At 39.9% G+C, this 22,617-nt stretch overlaps 1 protein-coding gene across 1 annotated transcript in view; it reads left to right on the plus strand.

Annotated features, from left to right (window-relative positions):
• The window catches only part of ARMC3 (armadillo repeat containing 3), a 100,883-nt gene that overhangs the window by 346 nt on the left and 77,920 nt on the right, over positions 1-22,617 (plus strand). Inside the window, 2 exon segments of the mRNA XM_045463541.1 lie at positions 3,584-3,632; positions 18,324-18,441. Of these exon segments, the coding sequence (XP_045319497.1) occupies positions 3,585-3,632; positions 18,324-18,441 (166 nt within the window). The 5' untranslated portion in view covers position 3,584.

Genomic DNA, 22,617 nt, shown 5'->3' on the forward strand with positions numbered 1-22,617 from the left:
GAGAGTCTAAGATTCCGTTCCGTGCCTCCCAGCAACTCAGGAAACGAGTCCCCACTGGCTGTAGTCTTCCCCCTTCCTTCACAGTTTTTAAAATAAGGCTCCTCCTCAGAAAACATTTAAGATCGCACAGGCTGAAAGCTCACAAAGAAGTACAAACGGTCGACAAATTTGTGGGGGGAAAGCGTGGCTCCTTTCTAATGACGGAGGAGGTGGCCATTTAAAGCAGATTTGCTTTTGTACTCAATGCGGTGAAGTTCATGCCTTTTCCTCCAGTTGTTTGCCTTTCTCTTAAAGAAGCAGTTGAGGACGCGGATGAACATTTTATGTCTAAGGAGGTTCATTGCAGCCTTATCCATACTTTCGGGAAATGAGAAACAAATGTTCAACAATAGGGGACTGTCTAGATACATAGTGGATTTGACAATAGTATTTTCAATGACATGATATGCTGATTCACTGGCGATGATTGGAGCAATGAATGGACACGGAGATTTCACGAACCTGTCCATTATTGTAAGAAAGCAGTAGGAAAGGAGGGCACTTGTGGGGATGAGCCCTGGGTGTTGTCTCTAAGTGATGAAGCACGGGAATCTACCCCCAAAACCAAGAGCACACTGGACAGCCGGTATGTTAGCCAGTTTGACAATAAATTATATCAGAAATAAAAAAAAAAAAAAGAAGAAGAATATGGTAGGCAAATGGTTCCAGGAAAGGAAGTTGAGAATAGGAGATCGAAACCCATGTAGCCTGGTAAAATCCCTATAGAAAACACACAAAAAGGAACTATCCTGAAACAGTGCTCATCTCCCTGAGTTTATCCCTGAGTGATTTTTTTTTTTTTTATGCCATGTGCCCTTCCTTGTTTTCCAAATTTTCTGTAATGAAATGTATTCTGTAGAACTGGACAGTAGACACAGAACTATACAGTTAAGCAGTGTTAAAATGGTCAGTTTTATGTTGTGTATATTTTAGCACAATCGAAAACATCACTGGGAAGGGTGGTAAAATAGTCAAGGAAAGCAGGTGTGCTTCAAAAAGTCAAAGGGATTTTTTTTTTTTTTTTTAATTTTTAAAGTGTTTATTTTTGAAGGAGAGAGAGACGGAGTGTGAACAGGGGAGGGGCAGGGAGAGTGGGAGACACAGGATCGGAAGCAGGCTCCAGGCTCTGAGCTGTCAGCACAGAGGGCCATGCGGGTTCTCTCGAACCCACAGACTTGAGACATCATGACCTGAGCCAAAGTCAGATGCTTAACTGACTCGAGCCACCCAGGCGCCCCAGGATTTGTTTTCTAAAATATTTTTTTTTTTAATTTTTTTTTTTCAATGTTTATTTATTTTTGGGACAGAGAGAGACAGAGCATGAACAGGGGAGGGTCAGAGAGAGAGGGAGACACAGAATCGGAAACAGGCTCCAGGCTCTGAGCCATCAACCCAGAGCCTGATGCGGGGCTCGAACTCACGGACCGCGAGATCGTGACCTGGCTGAAGTCGGACGCTTAACCGACTGCGCCACCCAGGTGCCCCAGGATTTGTTTTCTTAATGGGGCGTCTCTGGAGCTTTAGAGGCAAACAAATCTTTAAAGAATAAACGAACATAAGATAATGTGGTTGTATCGTGTTGATTTTAAGTGAAATGTTGAATTTACAACGTTAAAAAAAAAAAACACCTTACGGTCATCTTTGAGGCTCATCGCCCCTGATCTATGTCAGCTAAATACTTTGTCCCCCATTAACTACTATACTCAATTTGGTAATAAAAACACAAACTAAATGCTTCCTACTTTACGGTACTGCCTGGGATCGACTCCCTTGCTGTTGTCCTGTGTTAAGGCGATTCTAACCTCTGTACTCTTCAGTATGCAGTTACTCAAAGCCACTATCCTGAAATGGGAAAAAATCAGTTCCTGAGTGAAAATCAGATGATGTACAGTAATTTAATGCAAGCATAATTCAGTTCTTCTTAAACATTATTCATAAGGAGTTCGTCTGTAAATCAAAGGCTGCTCTACCTTGGAGTCGATTACAAAGCGCTCTAAAATTTCTTTTTCCTAGAGATTAATCGCAAGATAGATTTGCATTTGTCCAGAATGGTTTCTGTCCATCTGCCTGGAATATCATAGACACAAAATCGAGGGTCTGTGTGCTTTTCAAACACCTATGAAAGATGTTTGAGTTTTGAAAAAAGTATTGCCTCTAAAATCTGAAAAGAAACTTGAAAAATTAATGTAAATGTTTTAATATTAAATTATATTTGAGAACAGTTTTCTCATTTTGCAAGAACTTTGAGGTATACAGCCTGCTGAATAATTTCAAATGCTTGATTTCAAAACTTTATGTGATGAAAATCGTATTTAATGGGGAATGTGGGTACATTTTAATGTTTTAATATATTGGATGTGAGGGAGGGCATCACAGTGTAAGCTTGCCCAGACCCTCAAAGATCTTGAAATTTACGTGTCCTGAACTGAGGGATCTGGATGTCTTTCAGAAGCCCCTAGGAGTTTCTATGAACATGTGGCGTTTTAAAACATGTGATAAATTCTGGTTAGTGCCTCTAATGCTAAGAGTTGCTTTTGTCCCTTGAGAGACCCTCTGAACCAATCCTGACATTGTAGATTCTCACCAAAGATTTTTGACTTCCCAGAATTTTCTGGAAACTGTACTAATTTCCCTGAGACAGGCTTGTAGCATCTGAGATTGCCCAAATGCCAAACATAACCTCTCATTGGAGAAAACTCGAAAGGTTTCTAGAGTTATTTATTCTAACAGTCCCCAACATCTTGGAAAGTCCTCTGTACCCAGATGGGGTTACTGCTCTGTGGTTTATCAGCTATCAGTACCAATCCTTTGACTTTTTGTCTGCACAGTTATGGACATACGAGGGCAGGTAGAAACAGGTCTTGTAAGCAGTAACCCCAGCTTCTCCAGAATACATCTCTTCAGATTCTCAATTACTTTTTTTTTTTTTTTTTTTTTTTTTTGAGCTATGGATTATATTAGAGAAAACTTTTGGTTATCTGGGAAAATGACACCAACGTTAATTTGGAGTTGCCTTGTCTTGGGTATCAGTCACAAAATCATACTCCCAGGAAAAACAGAGTTAATGATTTTTATACATATCGAATACCTACCATGTACCAGATACTGTTGGGATAGATCAGTGCAGGAAAGCAGACAAAAATCCGCCCCTTTGTGGCAGAACATTCTTGGAGCTCTCAAAAGTAAATTGGATTTAGTCTCCTAAGCACCCCATCAGTGAGCTATATGCATGGTAAACTGTTTCCCGTTATATAAGTAAAAGTTATGCCATGGATGTGTTCTCTTCCTTACAAGCTGGAAGCCAGGACCGATGCTCAACAATCTTAACAGTAAGTTCCTTAAAAACTGTGGCGTTTGAAATACGACTGCAGGTAACATATTTGTACAGGTACGACCATTCCTACCTATATCACATCATCTCTTTTTTAGGTAAAATTTAAACGAGGAAATAAATCTCCTTCGAAGGCATCCATAGGTAACTGAGAGATTTGTGCATATACAAGGTACAAATGACACTTTAACTAATTACTGCATCTTTTTCCAGAATGGGAAAAAAGGTAAAGAAGGAAGCAGAACCCCCTCCTAAGGATGTGGTAAGTTTCTGATTTTAAGACTAGTAGCACGTTAACAACCAGTTTTAAAAATAAATTGTTCCAACTGTTTGGCATGTACCAGCATATACATGAGTACACATTGGCAGAAGTCCAAAGTCTGACTAATGATAAGATTAGTTAGAGAAATCTAACATTATATAAACAAACATTTACAACGTTGTCATTACATAATCAGCACAATTAGAGAGTAATTATTAGCTTTTCCAGGATGTGGATGGCGTGTTTATGGGCCTAGTTAATGACCAAATAGTTTTGGTTTGTTCTTTTAAATATTTTAAATTGATATTTGCTGGTCCCTCGTTTATGTTAATCATCCAAGTGCGTTTTCAAAAATAGCTAGGAGTTTATGCTATAGCTATTAGCTCTGTATATGAGGTTGTCTGAAGATGACCATTTGAACATCAGAAGGCTCGTATTTTCCAGTTCTATGGAGAGAAAAGTCTGGGTTCATGATCTTTTTCTGTTCCAGATGTTTGACTAATACATTGCCTAAAACACAAAGCCCTGTCTCTCTTTTATTTTTTATGTATTTATTTTTTCAACGTTTATTTATTTTTGGGACAGAGAGAGACAGAGCATGAACGGGGGAGGGGCAGAGAGAGAGGGAGACACAGAATCAGAAACAGGCTCCAGGCTCTGAGCCATCAGCCCAGAGCCTGACGTGGGGCCCGAACTCACGGACCGCGAGATCGTGACCTGGCTGAAGTCGGACGCTTAACCGACTGTGCCACCCAGGCGTCCCAACTGTCTCTCTTTTAAAAGTATGTTTTTATCTTATTTCTCTAAGGTTTATGAATTACCAAAAGATTATGTTAAAAATAAAAAATGAACTTGGACAGTTTTCAGATTAGAAACTTATTTTGAGGGACACCTGCCTGGCTCAGTCAGTGGAGCGTGTGACTCTGGATCTCGGGGTTGTGAATTCGAACCTCACATTGGGTATAGAGATTAGTCAAAAATAAAATCTTAGGGGCACCTGGGTGGCTCAGGCAGTTGAGCGTCCGACTTCAGCTCAGGTCATGATCTCACGGTTCCCGAGTTTGAGCCCCGCGTCGGGCTCTGTGCTGACAGCTCGGAGCCTGGAGCCTGCTTCCAATTCTGTGTCTCCCTCTCTCTCTGCCCCTCTCTCGCTCCCTCAAAAATAAATAAACATTAAAATAAATGAAGAGATGAAAAATCGTTAAGAGCGAAAAGAAACTCATTTTGAAACAGACATTTGGTGTGATTTTCTTCAAGTAAAATGTGACTGAAAAAAAGTGTTTATGGTCCGTCAGTCGACTCACAGGGATTTTACAGTTTGAAGGAAGCTGGGCTTAGTGCAAGGTCTTTCCAACAGCACTGGAGCTTTGCGGTTACAAATGTGAGCTACGTCCCAGCCCTGCGTCTCAGGACCTGTGTTATTTGGCACAGCGTTGCCAAACGTGGCCATGTTCTTTCAGTTCTTGTTTGAAATTTCTTCAGTGTGAATTGTGAGGCCCAACTCGTTTTGGTTGTTGTGTGAATTAAAATGAAGTAAAGCTCATCACGGTTCTCAGTGCCTGGCACATAGTTAACGCTAGTAAATAAGACCTAATGTTGCGGGTCTCCTTTCGACTCTGATACACAGACCCACACAGACACACACCTGTGTAACTTCCTGTGTTTGATCCTTCAATACAGTTGGGAACGAAGACTCCAGAAGTATCTGTCTGGGGGCACCTGGGTGGCTCAGTCGGTTAACCGTCTGACTCTTGAGTGCGGCTCAGGTCATGATCTCACGGTTCCCGAGATCTGGCCCTGCGACGGGCTCTGTGCTGATACTGTGGAGCTGGCTTGGGATTCTCGCTCTCCCTCTCCCTCTCCACTGCTTCTGTGCACTCTCTCTCTCCAAATAAATAAACTTAAAAAAATAAAACGAGATGAAGGAGAAGCATCTGTCTGCTCAGGTCTAGGAACACTTTGCAGAGATAGATGGCCATGGTGGTTCACGATACAGTTTCATCATTCCAGTGGCTCTCTTTTGGACATCCTCCTAAAATGTTCCAAATTCTCTTATTTTTTTTTTTCATTGCCACTTAAGTTTGAATTATCCCTTTTTGCTGCAAAATGGCGTTTTTAAAAAAAAGATTTTATCTTTAAGTAATCCCTACACCCAGCATGGGGCTCGAACTCACAACCCCGACTGAGCCAGCCATTTTCCCCGGTCAATATCCTTATTGACATCTTATTACCAGAAAGTGGACTAATGAACACAGTACTTGATGACAAACATTTCCTGATTAAAATTAGAATTAAGGGACCATTAAACAATAGATATATTTGCCTAATACACTTGCTATCATTTTGTAATGTTTTGCTGGCTTGTCCTCTGTATTCCAGGCCTTGGGGGGCACAATCAAGGGCTTGAGAAACAGTTTTAAACCGAGTGTTAACAGAAAACTAGCTCTCCTTTGTCAGTTCACGAGAGCCTGAGGGACAGCCAAAGCATGTGTAACGGCCAATGGCAAAGACATTGCTGTCTCTGTTTTCTTCTTGGAGTTTTATGCTTTTAGGTCTCATAGTTGGGTCTTTTCATCCATTTTGGGCTTATGTCTGTGTACGGTGTAAGAAAGTGGTCCAGTTTCATGGTTTGCGTGACCGTGTAAGCCTGGGTTTATTTCCGGGCTCTCTATTATGTTCCATTGATCTATATGTCTCATGTCCGTGCCAGAATCGTACCGTTTTGATGACGAGCGCTTTGTAGTACGTCTTGAAGTCTGGGATTGTGATACCTCCAGCTTTGTTCTGCTTTCTCAAGGTTGCTTTGGCTATTGGGGATATTGTGTGGTTCCATACAGATTTTAGTATTATTTGTTCTAGTTCTGTGACAAATGTTGTTGGTATTTTGATAGGGATTGCACTAAGTATCCATCCATAGATGAATGGGTAGAGAAGATGTGGTATATATATATATATATATACACAATGGAATATTACCTAGACATAAAGAGGATGTGGTCTTGCTGTTTGCAACAATATGGATGGAGCTAGAGGGTATGATGCTACAGGAAGTAAGTCAGACAGAGAAAAATAAATACCCTGATTTCAGTCAAAAGTGGAATTTAAGGAAAAAAAGAGATAAACAACAACAACAAACAGACTTTAAGTACAGGGAACAAACTAGTTAGTGGTTGCCAGAGGGGAGATAGGTGGGGAATGGGAGAGATTAAGAGCCTACTTATAGTGGGGCGCCTGGGTGACTCAGTTAAGCGTCCGACTTCGGCTCAGGTCATGACCTTGACGTTCGTGAGTTCGAGCCCCGTGCTGGGCTCTGTGCTGACAGCTCGGAGCCTGGAACCTGCTTCAGATTCTGTGTCTCCCTCTCTTTCTGCCCCTCCCCTGTTCCCACTTTCTCTCTCTCTCTCTCTCTCAAAAATAAACATTAAAAAAGAGTATACTTACTGTGATGAGTACTGAAAAATGGATAGAATTGTTGAATCATTACATTGTACACCATAAGCTAGTATAACACCGTAGGTTAATTATGCTTTTTAAAAAAGTAGAGTGATCCAAAAAAAAAAGGATGTATATAACAATTACAATGGGCCTTGACCATGGCCTTTCCTCTTAGTCCTTCCATACTTCTCTTACTCTGACTATATGTTAATAAAGCTGGCATGTTAGTGTTAAACTATGTAACCACTTTCTATCTTGTGAATTCAAATACTTCAAAACAGTATACCACAATGTCAACTGTCTGAACTTGGCATTTGTGCCAAGGTATACCTCTTCAAAGTCCATGAAAGGGTTCTTGTACAGAGTTTAAAAGAAAACCAAATTTCAAAGATGGATGTATAACTGCTTTAAAAAATTAACTTTCCTGTGCCAACTAATAACAACTGGCTTCTTATTTCCAAAGATTCGTGTTGCTATTAGTCTTTTGTATACTAGTTAAAATGGGTAATGGGGACAGAAAGAAGAATGTTCAGTTATATGGTTAAAACAAAAAGCTCCCCTTGCTCTTCTTAATTTTCGAATCGTCAAAACATACGTTTAATATACGCCCGTATGGTTTATTGACCTCCCTTCTCGTGAAAGCGACCACTAGCTAAGAAGATGCTTAGGGACGGGGAAGATAACGGCTTGAACGACCGATGCAACTATAATCTACCTCCCCAAACATTTCCACGTCTGGCTGAAAGGTTGTTTGTGATGCTTTAACAAAAGGAAAACTTTCTATGGAATGATTGCATAAGAGAATTACTAATAGAAACAACCTTAGAAGGCAATATTTACTATAAGGCAAGATGTTTAGGGACTAAGGATCCAGGCTCTGGAATTATACCGCCAGAGACTGAATCCTCACTCCATCTGGAGGCCAAGTTCCCGAACTCTGTATACTCCAGTGAGGATATAACGAGAACCGCTTCATATCTATTCACAGTGGGGAGGCAAGGTTAGGTAAATATGAGATGCTTAGAACAGCGCTTGGCACTAGATGAGAACTTGGTCAAAGTTGTTATTCTTCATGATGTAATTGAGGGTACTGTTGATCATCCCATAAAACTTGAGAAGTTTTGCGCATTGTCAAAGGAGGCAGGGAGATCAGCTGTGGAAGACCAGCTGGCCACTAAAGTTCCTGGTGGCCTGGGGTGTGGCCCTCATGCTTCATGGTCAGGTTTTCAAGTTCATGAGCATGGAATTTTTATTTTCTTCATATTTCAGAGGCAACCGAATTTCAGCGGACTAAATCCACAGTATCTAAACTCACAAGGGACTGTGACCTGGTTCTGGAATCTCACTGTCAAGTTAACTGAATGTTTATGTATTTACGTTAATGGTTCTGCACCTTCTGTCCATAGTTAGGTGCAAATGGGGGGAGCTAAGCTCGCTGAGTGTTGAGTCAGAGCATCAGGTGACAGCAGGATCTGCTTCCTCACGTGGGTGGCCAAACCCAGTTCCTTGGAAGAGTGGGATGTCTCCAGTGACTTGTCTTCCCCGGACGCTCCCGTCACCCTCAGAATGCAACCCTTAACGCGTTGTCACGGGCTGTCAGAACTGCCTGGACTTATTTCAGAAATGAAGCTTCATGGGAATTAATTTTCCGATGTTTCTCCTACATCACAGATTTTAAAAAGTCATGATTTAAGAAAAATTAGTATAAATTAAGAAACATGCACGAAACCGTATTCTAAAAAAATCTTGCTTACCTTGATCTAAAAGTTTAATTCAAGTTGTAAAGAAACCTAGAGGCCATTTTAGCTGTTTTCATTTTAACCTTTACACTTTTTACTGGATTTTATTTTTATTTTTATTTTTTTATTTTTTTTAATTTTTGTTTTTCAACGTTTATTTTTGGGACAGAGAGAGACAGAGCATGAACGGGGGAGGGGCAGAGAGAGAGGGAGACACAGAATCGGAAACAGGCTCCAGGCTCTGAGCCATCAGCCCAGAGCCCGACGCGGGGCTTGAACTCACGGACCGCGAGATCGTGACCTGGCTGAAGTCGGACGCTTAACCGACTGCGCCACCCAGGCGCCCCAACTGGATTTTAACTGATGTCTAGATGCTTTCTACTAAAAGTCCCTACTAGAGTGAGACAGTCCGTTTCTGTTCATCTGTCTCTCTTTTCATGTATAATTGGTTTCCCCCCTGATCTGAGACCAATGATGTAGCAAACACGCTCCAATAGCCATCAAAAAAGCCTTTTCTTTGCCCTTCTTGGTACCATAAAAATTACGAGACTCTCATGATTTATCTATTGTCACTGAGTTCAACTTTACAACTTTGTATTCTTTTAGGCCCGGCCTAATGTAGCAGTCACCAGTCACCTGCGGTTATTTAAATTTAAATTAATGATGATTAAAGGCATAGTAATTGAAATTAACAACTAAAAATAAAACGAAACATTCAGCACCTCAGTCACCTTACACTTCAAGTGCTCAAAGGCCACATGCGGCTTGTGACTGCTACATTGGGCAAAGCAGAATCAGAACATTTGCAGTGTTGAACTTTGTGCTGGACAGCATTGTTCTAGAAGGTCTTGTGTCCTTAACAGAGATGTAAAAGTATCTCTGTGAGACTATGGCTGCGCTAATTGACTGAACTTAAAATTCAGAGTTTAGCCAAAATGCTTCCCCTTTATTTCACCCTTTCTGTAAATAACTTTGGTTCATCATTTGTTTTGTATACAGCGTGAAATTATAATTTCACAACCAGCTTGCTGGTGAGTGACTGTGAGTTCCTCACGGGAAAGCAGATGGGCTATGTAATTACAGCACAGTATTATTTATTTAGTTGTGTGGCATTCTGTTCTAGCTATCATTTGATTCTCAGCACCTTTTTAAATAAAAAATTACTATAATGCTGTAGGCTCTGTAGGAGAAACAGATGTCATGCCAAGTTTTCTCCGCTCTCTGTGCCAAATATTGGTATTTCTCCTCCTTTAACAGCTCTTTAGACTGTAACTCTCACAGTCTGAACCTTCCCTTCGAGCTTCTTGTACCCCATATTACCTTTTTCTTAATGACGACCAGAAGATAGGTCAAAATACCAAAGTGTTTTCTCCACCACTGAAGAAGGGTTACAAATCTTTACGATGGGTTCGGTTTAAGTATATTTTCAGGTACTCCTTTGACAACTGCAGTCACTGTGTGGAGATCGTGACATAAGTATGTTTTAACAGAGCATATTTATTCCCATGCTTATAAAATCAGCTTTAAAAATATTGAACTATCAGTGGTCTCTGAAGTGCAAGTTCTGAAGTGGAAGGGAACTTTGTCCTGAGTGGGGGTGGATAGAGAAGACAGCCAGCAGAATGCCAGGGAAACTGTTGTGGGCGGCAAAGACGATTTAAGGCTGTGATTCTCAAGGGTTGGGGGGGGTGCGGTCAGGGAGCCCTATGAGGGTGGGATGGTCAGTGTGGACTCCCTCCCCACAAAAATGCCCACCAAAAGTTTTACATACAATTTTAGTGGAAGGATCTATCCCTGAAGCCCATTGATGGCTCCACGAACCTCAGGTTTAGAACCTTCTTTTCTGACATCAAGAGACAGTACACAGTTAAAGCCCTTTCAGGCCACAGGCATAAAACGGAAGTTTCCAGAGGTATTTTCATGCACTTTTTGATAAACACTTATTGAGTATTTCCACATCCTGGGTTTATTCTAAGTCATGGCGGTAGAGAAATTACACAGTCCTTTGCCTGAAGAAATTCATTCACTTATTAGACAAATATTGAGTGAATGCCCCATTCAAGTGTTTGTCTACCTCCTGGGCATATACATGGGAGCAAAACAAAGTTCATAGCTTATATGCTAGTTAGGGGAAGCAGTCAATTAACAAATAATAATATAATTCAGGTAGTAATAAGATCAATGGGGAAAAATAAAGTAGGATATAAGGATGGGGAGGGATGGGAGAATCCAGGTCAGGGCAAGCTTTCTCAGTGGGGTCACATTTAAGAAAGACAGATGGAATGAAGAAGTCTGCTTTGCAAATATCTGGGAGAGAGCACTCTAGCTAGAGAGCACTGTAGCCATACTAAGACCTTACTTGGTATACTTGGGGAATGCCAAGAAGGTTGATGTGACTGGAGACTAGAAAGCAGGGAGCAGGAGATAGGGATTAAAGGTGGGAGGCTGGTGGTGATCACGGCCTTTTCCGCTATATTAAGGAGGTTGGATGTTTTCCTAATGTGCAAAAAGGGGAATCCATTGGAGGGTTACAAGTAGAGGATTAGTGACATCTCATTTATATTTGAAACGAAAAACATTAAGATCATTCTAGCTACAACGGGAAAAGTGGAAACTGGAAGACCAATATGGAGGCTGTTACGGAGGAGCGATGAGCTATGCAGCCCGGTGGCCTGAGTAAGTAGCCATGTTGAAGGCAGAAATGACAGGATTTGCTGCTGGATTGCATGTGGGGTGTGAGAGGAGAGGAAGTGGGAGATAGTTCCAGGTTTTGGGCTTGAGCAACCCAGGAAATGATGGTAAACATACTGAAGAAGACACGTAAACCCAAGAAACAACGCAATGCATTAAGTGCTGTTACAGAGAAGTTCAGAGGAATATAGCTGTGAAACAAAACAAAACAAAACAAAACAAAACAAAACAAAACCTTCAAAGCAACAACTGCCACAACCACAACAACACCCCAAGGATTTTTTTTTTTTTTAATATTTATTATTTTTGAGAGAGACAGAGACAGAATGAGAGTGGGTTAGGGGCAGAGAGAGAGGGAGACACAGAATCTGAAGCAGGCTCCAGGCTCCAAGCTGTCAGCACAGAACCCGACGTGGGGCTCGAACTCTCGAGCTGTGAGATCATGACCTGAGCTGAAGTCGGTCGCTCAACTGACTGAGCCACCCAGGCACTCCCACCAAGGATTTTTAATACCCAAACTATCATGAAAAAAAGCAATAAAAAACTCCTCCAGAAAGATGCAGGCCTGACAATTCAAGTAAGCCATAAGCTTCTACAGTTTCAAGCATTGTTTGTTATTTTAATTCTCTAGAAATGAGGTTAAAATGTCAAGAAGTGATAAGTAACATGGTGTTCACTGTTGATGGTCTTAGAAATATTTTGGTGAACCAATGAGGATGAAAGTCAGGGTGGAGACGTTTAGCAGAAGTATGAGGGGGAGAAAATGGAGGAAAATCAATAGTTCCTAAGAATTTTTTCATAGTTTTTTTTTTTTAATGTTTATTTTTGAGAGAGAGACAGAGTGCGAGCAGGGGAGGGGCAGAGAGAAGGAGACAAAGAATCTGAAGCAGGATCCAGGCTTGAGCTGTCAGCACAGAGCCCGACGCAGGGCTCGAACCCGGAAAATGTGAGATCATGACCTGAGCTAAAGCCAGACGCTCAACTGACTGAGCCACCCAGGCGCCCCAATAGCTCATGAGATTTTTGACTGTGGAAGGGAAGGAGAGCTAAGATAGCACCTGGAAGATGATTAATATCTAGGGAAATATTACTTTTGTTTTAAAATAAAAGAGTTTTTGGGGCGCCTGGGTGGCGCAGTCGGTTAAGCGTCCGACTTCAGCCAGGTCACGATCTCGCGGTCCGTGAGTTCGAGCCCCGCGTCGGGCTCTGGGCTGATGGCTCAGAGCCTGGAGCCTGTTTCCGATTCTGTGTCTCCCTCTCTCTCTGCCCCTCCCCCGTTCATGCTCTGTCTCTCTCTGTCCCAAAAATAAATAAACGTTGAAAAAAAAAAATTTAAAAAAAAAATAAAAAATAAAAATAAAAATAAAATAAGAGAGTTTTGAGACGTCAGAGTGTAGAGAGGCTAAGGTGGTGGAAATTTGCAGAGTGCCAGAGAGGAGGGAAATATATGGGAAAATAGCTCCAGAAATTTAGTTAATGATTTCCTTGATTCTTTGAAGTCTAAGCTGTACAGGGTGAAACTCATGTTCATGACAAAGAACAGGCATGAACAACTATCAGAGAGCTACAAGAATAATTTTAAGATTCAGACCCGTCTGGAGGGCATTCTAATTTTGATCCAAAAGATTGGAGAGATCTTGTTGAACATCTGGGGCATTAAGTAGAGCCCCCAGCAGGGTCATGCCTTAGTTGTAGTATGTCTAACCCAGCCCTAGAGCAACGGCTTCCTCAGACTTGCTGGAATAATGTTTTCAAATAGGCCTTACACAGACAAAGCTGAACCATAAATAAGACGACTGTTGACAAAATTCAACATCCCTTAAGAGAAGGACCCCCAGGGGTGCCTGGGTGGCTCAATTGGTTAAGCGTCTGACTTAAGCTCAGGTCATGATCTCACAATTCATGAGTTCAAGTCCCTGGAACCTGCTCTGGATTCTGGGTCTCCCTCTCTCTTTGCCCCTCCCCTGCTCATGTTCTGTCTGTCTCTCCTTCAAAAATAAATATTAAAAAAAATTTTTTTAAGTGAGAGATTGTCAAACTGAATAAAAAAAACAAGATCCAAACTGTAAGTTGTCTATAAGAAATCTTTAAATATAAAGATATATTGGGGCACCTGGGTGGCGCAGTCGGTTAAGCGTCCGACTTCAGCCAGGTCACGATCTCGCGGTCCGTGAGTTCGAGCCCCGCGTCGGGCTCTGGGCTGATAGCTCAGAGCCTGGAGCCTGTTCCCATTCTGTGTCTCCCTCTCTCTCTGCCCCTCCCCCGTTCATGCTCTGTCTCTCTCTGTCCCAAAAAAAATAAATAAATAAATAAAATAAAATAAAATAAATAAATAAATATAAAGATATAGCTAGGTTAAAGGTCAAATTATGGAAAGATATACTGCAAACTAAAATCATAAGAAAGCTAGAGTGCCTATATTAATACTAGATGAATTATATAACAGGGCAAATAATATTACCAGAGAAAAAGAGACCCATATCATCATAATGAAAAGGTTCATTTGTAAGAGGAAAAATGGTCCTAAATATTGTTTACCTAATGACACTTGCTTAAAATAGATGAAGAAAAAAAGATCTCATTTGCCATAGCATCAGAAACAACAAAATATTCAGAGATAAGTTTAACAAAATAAATGCAGTGCCTATGTGCTGAAAACTATAAAACATTGCCAAGACAAATTAAAGAAGACCGAAATAAGTGAAGAGATATACTATGTTGGATACAGATACATTGCTAGTGGGAACCAAGATAGTAAAACTACTTTGGAAAAACCTTATTTTTTTGGAAAGTTAAACCTGTACTACCAGTCAAGCCAGAAATTCTTCTCCTAGGTATTCACTCAAGAGAAATGAAAATATACATCTACAAGAAGACTTACGTGGAAAAGCCCATTGCAGCTTTCATTCATAATGGTCCCAAGTGAAATAACCCAAAGGTCCATCACTAATTGAACGGATAAACAAAAAGGAATGAACCACAGATACGTGGACTAATACGGATGAATCTCATAATCGTTCTGCCAAGTGAAAGGGGCCATACGTAAGGGGTACCTGTGTAATAATTTCATATTTAAAGAGTTGAAGTTAACCTACGGTGAAAGGATGCAGATCAGTGGTTGCCTAGAGGAGATATGGGAAAGGGAATCAGCTGCAGAGAGGCAGGAGAGAGTATTTTGGGGTAATGGAAAGTTCCACATATTGTTTGGAGGAGGTTAGTTAGAGGTACCTATACATTTATTAAAACTCATCAGACTTAAACTTAGGTGCATTTTATTGAATCTAAATTGGCTCTCTGCAAAGTGGACTCAGAAGTAATGGGAATAATCCAATTGTTAGGAAGAAGTTGACTACTCAAGAGAAAAAAAGGATGATTAATGGTATGACCTAACTGACAATGTGTAAGTTCTATGAGAATAGGGGACTTGATTATCATGTTTAGTATGCTGTTCTGAGTGTATGGCATTATTAGGGTTGAATGAGTGTTTATTGAATCAATGAGAGAATTAAAGGTGAATAGGTTAAAAATCCAAAGCACACATTAAATACTGGGCTTAGATAGTAGGAGAAACATTTTCTCTAAAGTAACAGAAGAAGATATAGATAGGTTTGAGCCTCCTGTGAAATTATTGATCTTGAATTTACAGCAATACTAATTTTCCCTGTAGCTTAACATTTTCCAAGAATGCTTGGATGTCGGGGTACAAATGCAAAGAAAGAAAATTCTAGTGTTTGTCCATATTCTAGAATTGATTTGATGACAAGACAGAAGGATGAAAAAAAAGTTTATTTAGGGTTTGGCAGGAGTGTTCTTAAAATAATAGATCATAATCTAAGCAAGATAAGAAACAAAGTGGAAAAAGCAAATAAAGAAAAAAAAGCAAATAAAAAATAATACCAAGGATTGGTGAGGAGGTAGAACAACTGGAACTCTTTATCTTTAGCTAGTGAGAATGAAAATTGATAAAAGTACTTTAGAAAACTGTTCAACAGTGTCTATGAAAGGTAAACGCGTGTCTACCCCATGACTCATCAAGTCCATTCCTAGGTATATGCCCAAGGGAAATGAGGGCATATATCCATAAAAAGACGTGTGCAAGAATATTCATTGCAGCTTTGTTCATGATAGCCTCCAGCCGAAAGACAAGAATCTAAACTGGTATATTCATAAAATGGAATAATATATAGCCATAGGAAGTATGACTTCGTAATACAAAAATGTGACTGAATCTCAGACATTGTGCTGAGCTAAAGAAGGAATACATGTTATATGAGTCTATTTATACAAAGTTGAAGAACAGGAAAAACTAATGGATGATTTTACTTTATTATTTATTTATTTACTTTTTTTACTGAAGGATGATTTTAAAAGTCATAGAATGGTTATCTTTCTGGGGGGTGTTTTTGGAGGGGAAAGGAGCGTAAGGGAAATATTCAGAAGTGATAAGAATGTTCTATGTCTTAGAGAGATAGATCTGAATTTGTATTCCGTAAGATCAGGTGGAAGACGTATATATCACTACACAAAAAACAAATTTTGACAAGCTGACAATCTTAGTTACTGAGATCTATTTGCCTTACAGATGTTTATTTTGACCACTGATAATATTTGGTTTTATTCCTATCATTTTTAGGTTTTTGGGTTTTCTTTGCTATATTTTCACGTTGTGTTTCTCTTGTTTTTTCTTCCCTTTTTCTGAATTGAGCAACTTTCTTTTGTAACCTTGTCTTTTTGGTAAATTGGAACGTTTACTATTTTTCTGTAGCCTATTAAGCACACATATTTAAACCTGTGTTTTTATATCAAGGAAAAAATAAATAATAACTAGGCAATAACCCAGTTCTCTTTACCAAAACAATCTGGTTTCCTTTACCTGAGCTTTACTGAGAAAAATCTAGAATTTTAATTCCAAATTCTTTTTTCCCTTATAATGTGTTATCACTACTTCAGAAATCCTTAAGAATTACATCATGATTCACAACATCATTATCATTCAATTTTACTATATATCTCGTTGTATTTATTGAGATAGTACTATTGTTTTTTTATATCTTGTCTTCCCCAGTGTTGGCTGGAGCATTTACCCAGTAATTTCTTTAAGCGTATAGTTAATGTGCTTGTTGGGTTTGTGAGTGCCTGCTGATTTTCAAGCCTCACTCCCCAAATGCTTTCCTCCCTTAAAATTTCTCTGGGTTTCCAGGTCGCTGTGCTCTCCCGATCAGTGTTGGAGCCAGTGTCTCCGCCACTGCTGTCTGCTCTGCTAGAGGCCATCTTGTCCCATTGGTTCACGTCACTGGAAACCCACAAGTACTAGAAGCTTGGTGCTTGTGGCAGACTTTCAACGAAGATTTGTCTCCCCAGAAAGAGTCTAAGAGGCTTGAGAACAAACACCATGACTTCTGTAACTCTCACAGTTTCTAGTAGAGAGTTAGACATATACAAACAATGGCTTTAATTTGGATGTTAGATAACGCTGTCCCCAAATCCAATGGCCGTTTCCCCTGCGAGGGCTATTTTTATCCCAGCTGTGCCCTTTTAGGTCACAGCTTACTGCTACCTTCTCTGTCTTCTGTACTCTTCCAGCCTCACACAATTATACCTCCTTACTCAGAGTAATCTGTCTCTCCATTCTCTGCCTGAAACCGAACACCAATGTTTGTTATATCTCCAGACGCAATAAGATGTTCATTTAGAAAGGGACCAACACAAAGAGCCAGCTAAAGCTTTGAAATTCAATTTTTTTGTCTTTAACATAAGCAGAACACCCACCTTCACCAGTCTCTGGAAATGGAAGAAAAATAGCGTAACAATTTGTTTTCTCCTTGACCAAAGAAAACCCACAGGAGTCATGCATTTGTTATTGTGTATTTTGGCTACCCATGAATTCTGAACATCTCAGAGCGGGATATAGGTCTTCCTAGAGCTCTATACTTTTTTTTTTTTTTTTTAGTGTTTTATTTTATTTTTGAGAGAGAGAGAGTGAGTGCGAGTGGCAGGAGGGGCAGAGAGAGAGAAGGAGACACAGAATCCAAAGCAGGCTCCAGGCTCTGAGCTGTCAGCCGAGAGCTTGATGCGGGGCTCGACCTCACTGACTGTGAGATCACGACCTGAGCTGAAGTCGGACACCCAACCGACTGGGTCACCCAGGCACCCCTACTTTTTCTTTATGGCATATTACCATTTGCCCTGTTTCAGATTTTATCCAGTCTTACACGGTGTTATGTGCAGTTTTCTATTGCTTTTTAGTGATTTCACGTATGTAATTTCTGCTTTCTCAGAAAGAGTAGTGATTAGAAGCAGGTACTAATTCTGGAGACTGTCAGGGCATCAAATATATACAGGTACTAAAGGCTTCTTGTGTATTGACTAAGAATGATGCCAATATATGTTATTTAATGACCTTCTATTATGTGCAGACAATGTGCTAAATGCTTTACACACATGATCTCTAATCCTCTCCTTGCTCCTTTGAGGAGATAGGTATTATTATGCTGTTTACACAGAAAGGGAAACTGCGTGAAATTCTTGCAGCGTAAGTAACTTGTTGGATTCCACATGGCTCGGTTGAAAAATTAGATCTGTCAGATTCCAAAATACTCTGCTCCTCCTGCCATCACCCCAGGAATTCCAAAGCCACCAATATTGGCAACCGTATCTCTATCAGTGATGTTTTTTTAAATAAAAACTTTACAATGCACTTAGTGGGCAGTGACCACATCCTTTTTGTATGATTATGTTCTCTGCAAGTTTCTAGACGCCATTCCCTTTTTTGGTGTGATTTTTAAAGCTCGTATGTGAACCTGATCGTTTTCTCTCTACATTTCAGTTTGATCCACTAACGATTGAGAGCAAAAAAGCGGCAACGGTGGTGTTAATGCTTAATTCTCCAGAAGAAGAAATTTTGGCTAAAGCATGTGAAGCCATTTATAGATTTGCTTTAAAAGGTTTGGCTTTTTCGGTTTATTTTTCTATTTCATTAGTTTCCTAAAATATTTACTACATAATGGGCACTCTCCTTAGTCTTTAATTCACTTCTTGTCAGATGAATTCTTTCGGACAACCAGAATATCACTTAATGCATTACCTGAAAGTAATATATCTCCCTAAGTGCCCAACGTAATCTCGAGAAGTAATTTAGTCGCTGCATAGAAGAGTCATGTTGAAGGTTTGGTTGTAGTCTAAAAGATTGTAAGTCACGGGAGCTGACAGAGCTCCCAAGGGTCAAAGCTGGCACGATTTGAGCAGCAAAATAAAGTCGTATTGGATTATAACCCAGAGCATAAGTAAGTGTTTATGAGCCTCTACTGGTAAAAGTAAATAATTGAATAAGTAAATAATTGGGCGAGAAAAGACAAATCTCCCACGCAGAAGAATGCCAAGTAATTTATGTACTCTGCCCTCAAGGAGGCAGAATATAACTTTTCACTCTTTAGGTATGAGCTTGGCATAGTGACTTCTTTCCAAAGGTTACAATATGGAAGCCGGGAGGAAAGAGTAAGTTGACAGTGGAGAAACTTAACAAACACTATCTCAGCCAGGTGATCAAAATCAGCATCAACAGTGATAAGTCCTATTGATAATGGGTGATCTTGACACGATGTAATGAAAGTGGCCCTTCCGTTATTTTTTCCCCCAAAACTTATAATCCTCAAATCAGAACAGTTCCAAGTCAGGGACACTCTACAAATACCTAACCAGTACTCCTCAAAATGGTCACTGCCGTCAAAAACAAGAAAAGTCTGAGGAACTCTCATAGCCAAGAGGAGCTAAGGAAATGTGATGACTGAATGTCATAGGAGACCCAGGGTAGGATCCTGGAACCGAGAAGGAACATTAGACTAGAAGTACGGAGATCTGAATAAACATAGACTTTAACTAATAGTAACGTATCCATATTAGTTCATTAATTGTGACAAATGTACCTACTAATGTAAAATGTTAATAATGGGAAAATGGGTATGGGATATGTGGTAACTCTATACTATCCTCGTCATTTTTCTGTAAAACTAAAACTGTCGTAAAAAACTAAAGTTTAGGGGCGCCTGGGTGGCGCAGTCGGTTAAGCGTCCGACTTCAGCCAGGTCACGATCTCGCGGTCCGTGAGTTCGAGCCCCGCGTCGGGCTCTGGGCTGATGGCTCAGAGCCTGGAGCCTGTTTCCGATTCTGTGTCTCCCTCTCTCTCTGCCCCTCCCCCGTTCATGCTCTGTCTCTCTCTGTCCCAAAAATAAATAAATGTTGAAAAAAAAAATTAAAAAAAAACAAAAAACTAAAGTTTATTTAAACACTGTAAATGTTACAGGTTAGATTCTATTGCAAGGTTTATTCATAGAGGGTTTATAAACGCAAATGATAATTATATTTTAGTTCATTCCAAGTGGTGAGAAAATGAGACTTTTATTATACTGTGTAAGTTTTTTAAGTTTCTTTATTTTGGGGTGGGGGAGGGGCAGTGTGCAAGCAAGGGGGAAGGGTAGAGAGAGAGGGGAGAGAGAATCCCAAGCAGGCTCTATTCTGTCAGCGCAGGACCCAACATGGAGTTGGATCTCATGAACCATGAGATCATGACCTGAGCCAAATCAGGAGTCCGATGCTTAACCGACTGAACTACCCAGTCTGGTATTGAGACTACTTGGAGAGTTGAGTGTAACTTTGTAATTAAAAACAAACAAACGAACAAAAACTTTTAAACTAAGAAGGGAGCAATTTGATTTTTAAGGAAATGATACTTTAAGCATTATTTTTGGGACTTGTCGGAGAGAACAACAAATCATTCTGTTAGCAAATGGTGAAATATTCTCCTTGCTACACCACTCTAGTCATCGTTGGGAATCCAGATAAAAACCAGAATCATTGCTTCCGGCAGCAATGGTTCATGAGTAATTGCGTGGAATTCTGGGCTAGATTTCAGGGAGACTGGATCATGCAGTTATGGCAGCATGAGTCTCACTCAGCCACAGGGTCATCAGATACCATCTCTTTGCATATGACATGAGGTAAAGAAACGGGTAGATTATGTGAAATCAACACAGAAAATATGGTAAGTCTGGTGTTTTATACTAGCAGTATTTTCTGTTTTTTAAAGATAAATGATGGGACTTTTCCCCCGGCCACGAAGGAGTAAGGGGTCAAATTTACTTTCCTAATTGAAACAAGTAAGAAAACAAAAACATACGAAATAACAGTGGCTGAAACACTGAGTATTAGGCGATGAAGGACAGTGACCATTGAGAGACAGGAAATGAAGGAAATAAACTCTGTGATTACATCAGCTTATTGATTTCAGAGAATATCCAGACCACATCACAGGAAGGGTTAACCTATACAGAGTCTGGTAGACACGGAGTTGAGAAGACAGATCTGAAAGTTAAGGGAGACAAAGGAAGCAAGAGTTTTCAGGACGGTAACAGAGAGGAAAGAGTTGCATAGAAAGAGAACTGGAGATTGCTAAAGGGTCCTACTCAAGACTGATCAGGGTGTATATGTACGGGAACTATTTGAAGTCGGACAAAGGACCTAACAGGATCAGAGCTAACGGTGCCTAGTGCTCACACAGGGCCACAAGTAGGGCCCGTTCCCATCAGCCAGACTGGAAAACTGCAAGATTCGTGGACGATTGTATGGAACATACACAAGGGTCTTACTTCAATAGTTAGAAATAATTAGTGCTAGATCGAACTCTGTTCTAGTACTATCTAATGAATATTTAAAAAGCAAGACCTGAAGGGATCAAATTGTTTCCAGATAATTGTGTCCCAAAACAAATTTGAAGAATATAAAAATAACCATTTACCAATTAGGTAAAATTCACAGTGTCTGGCATCCAATAAAAAATTACCAGGCATGAAAAGAAGCAAGAAAATTCGACCCATAGTGAGGATCTAAATCATCAGTAAATCAAAACTGATGCAACATATGTGTAACCGGAGTCTTTGAAAAAAATGTGAGAGGGACAGAAAAAGAATTAGAATAAATAATAGTTCCCAATTCCTCTAATTTAATGAAAACTCTAACCTTCTAGATCCAAGAAGCTCATAAAAGCCCAAGCACAATGAATATGAAGAAAATTATATACTAAGGTCTAACAAAACAAAATTGCTTAAAGAGAGTAACAAAGAGAAAATCTTAAAAGCAGTCAGAGGAAAAAACACATTACATTCAGAGAAACAAAAATGAGGATGACAATAGATTTATCATCCGAATTATGCAAGCAAGAAGTCAGTGGAGAAACATCTTTAACTAAAGCTGAAACTGAAAGAAAAAATAAAAACTTTAAACCTAGAATTCTGTTCCCAGCAAAAATACCTTTGAAAAACATAAGTGAAATAAAGTCTTTTTCAGACATTCCAGAGCCAAAGTAGTTTATTGCAACCAGAACCATACTACTAATTATGGTAAAGTAGGTCCTTCAGGAAGATGACACCAGATGGAAATGTGGATCTACACAATACAATAACAATAAAGGTAGAACGCTAGAAATTTAGCATATAAAGTTTTTCCTTATTATTTAAGTCACTTAAAAATCAAATTGGTTATTGAAAAAAAATTTAATGAAACACTTAATAAAATGTTTATTTTAATTTTGAGAGAGAGAAAGACAGTGAGAGAGAGAGAGCGAGAGCGAGAGAGAGAGAGAGAGAGCAGGAATAGGGGAGGGGCAGAGAGAGAGAGAGAGAGAAGGAAACACAGAATCCAAAGCAGGTTCCGGGTTCCAAGCTGTCAGCACAGAGCCTGACGTGGGGCTCAAACTCACGAAAACCTTGAGATCATGACCTGAGCTGAAGTCAGATGCTTAACCGACTGAGCCACCCAGGAGCCCCTCAAATCGGTTATTTCAAACAAAAATAATAATCATATACTGTGCAGCATGAAACATTTGTATAAATAAGGTATATGACAACAACAGAACCAAGGGAGAAAAGGGAAAAATGGAAGTATACTATTATGAGGTTCCTTTACTGTATGTCAAGTGGGATATCACCACTTGAAAGTGGACTGTGATAAGGATGTATACTACAGACCCCAATACAACACTAAAATAACAAAACAAAGGGTAATATCAAATAAGCCAACAAAGGAAATGAAACGGAATCATAAAAATAATCTTCAGTTCATAAAAAGAA

This window comes from Leopardus geoffroyi, chromosome B4 (assembly GCF_018350155.1).
Source record: "Leopardus geoffroyi isolate Oge1 chromosome B4, O.geoffroyi_Oge1_pat1.0, whole genome shotgun sequence".
Taxonomy (NCBI): Eukaryota; Metazoa; Chordata; class Mammalia; order Carnivora; family Felidae; genus Leopardus; species Leopardus geoffroyi.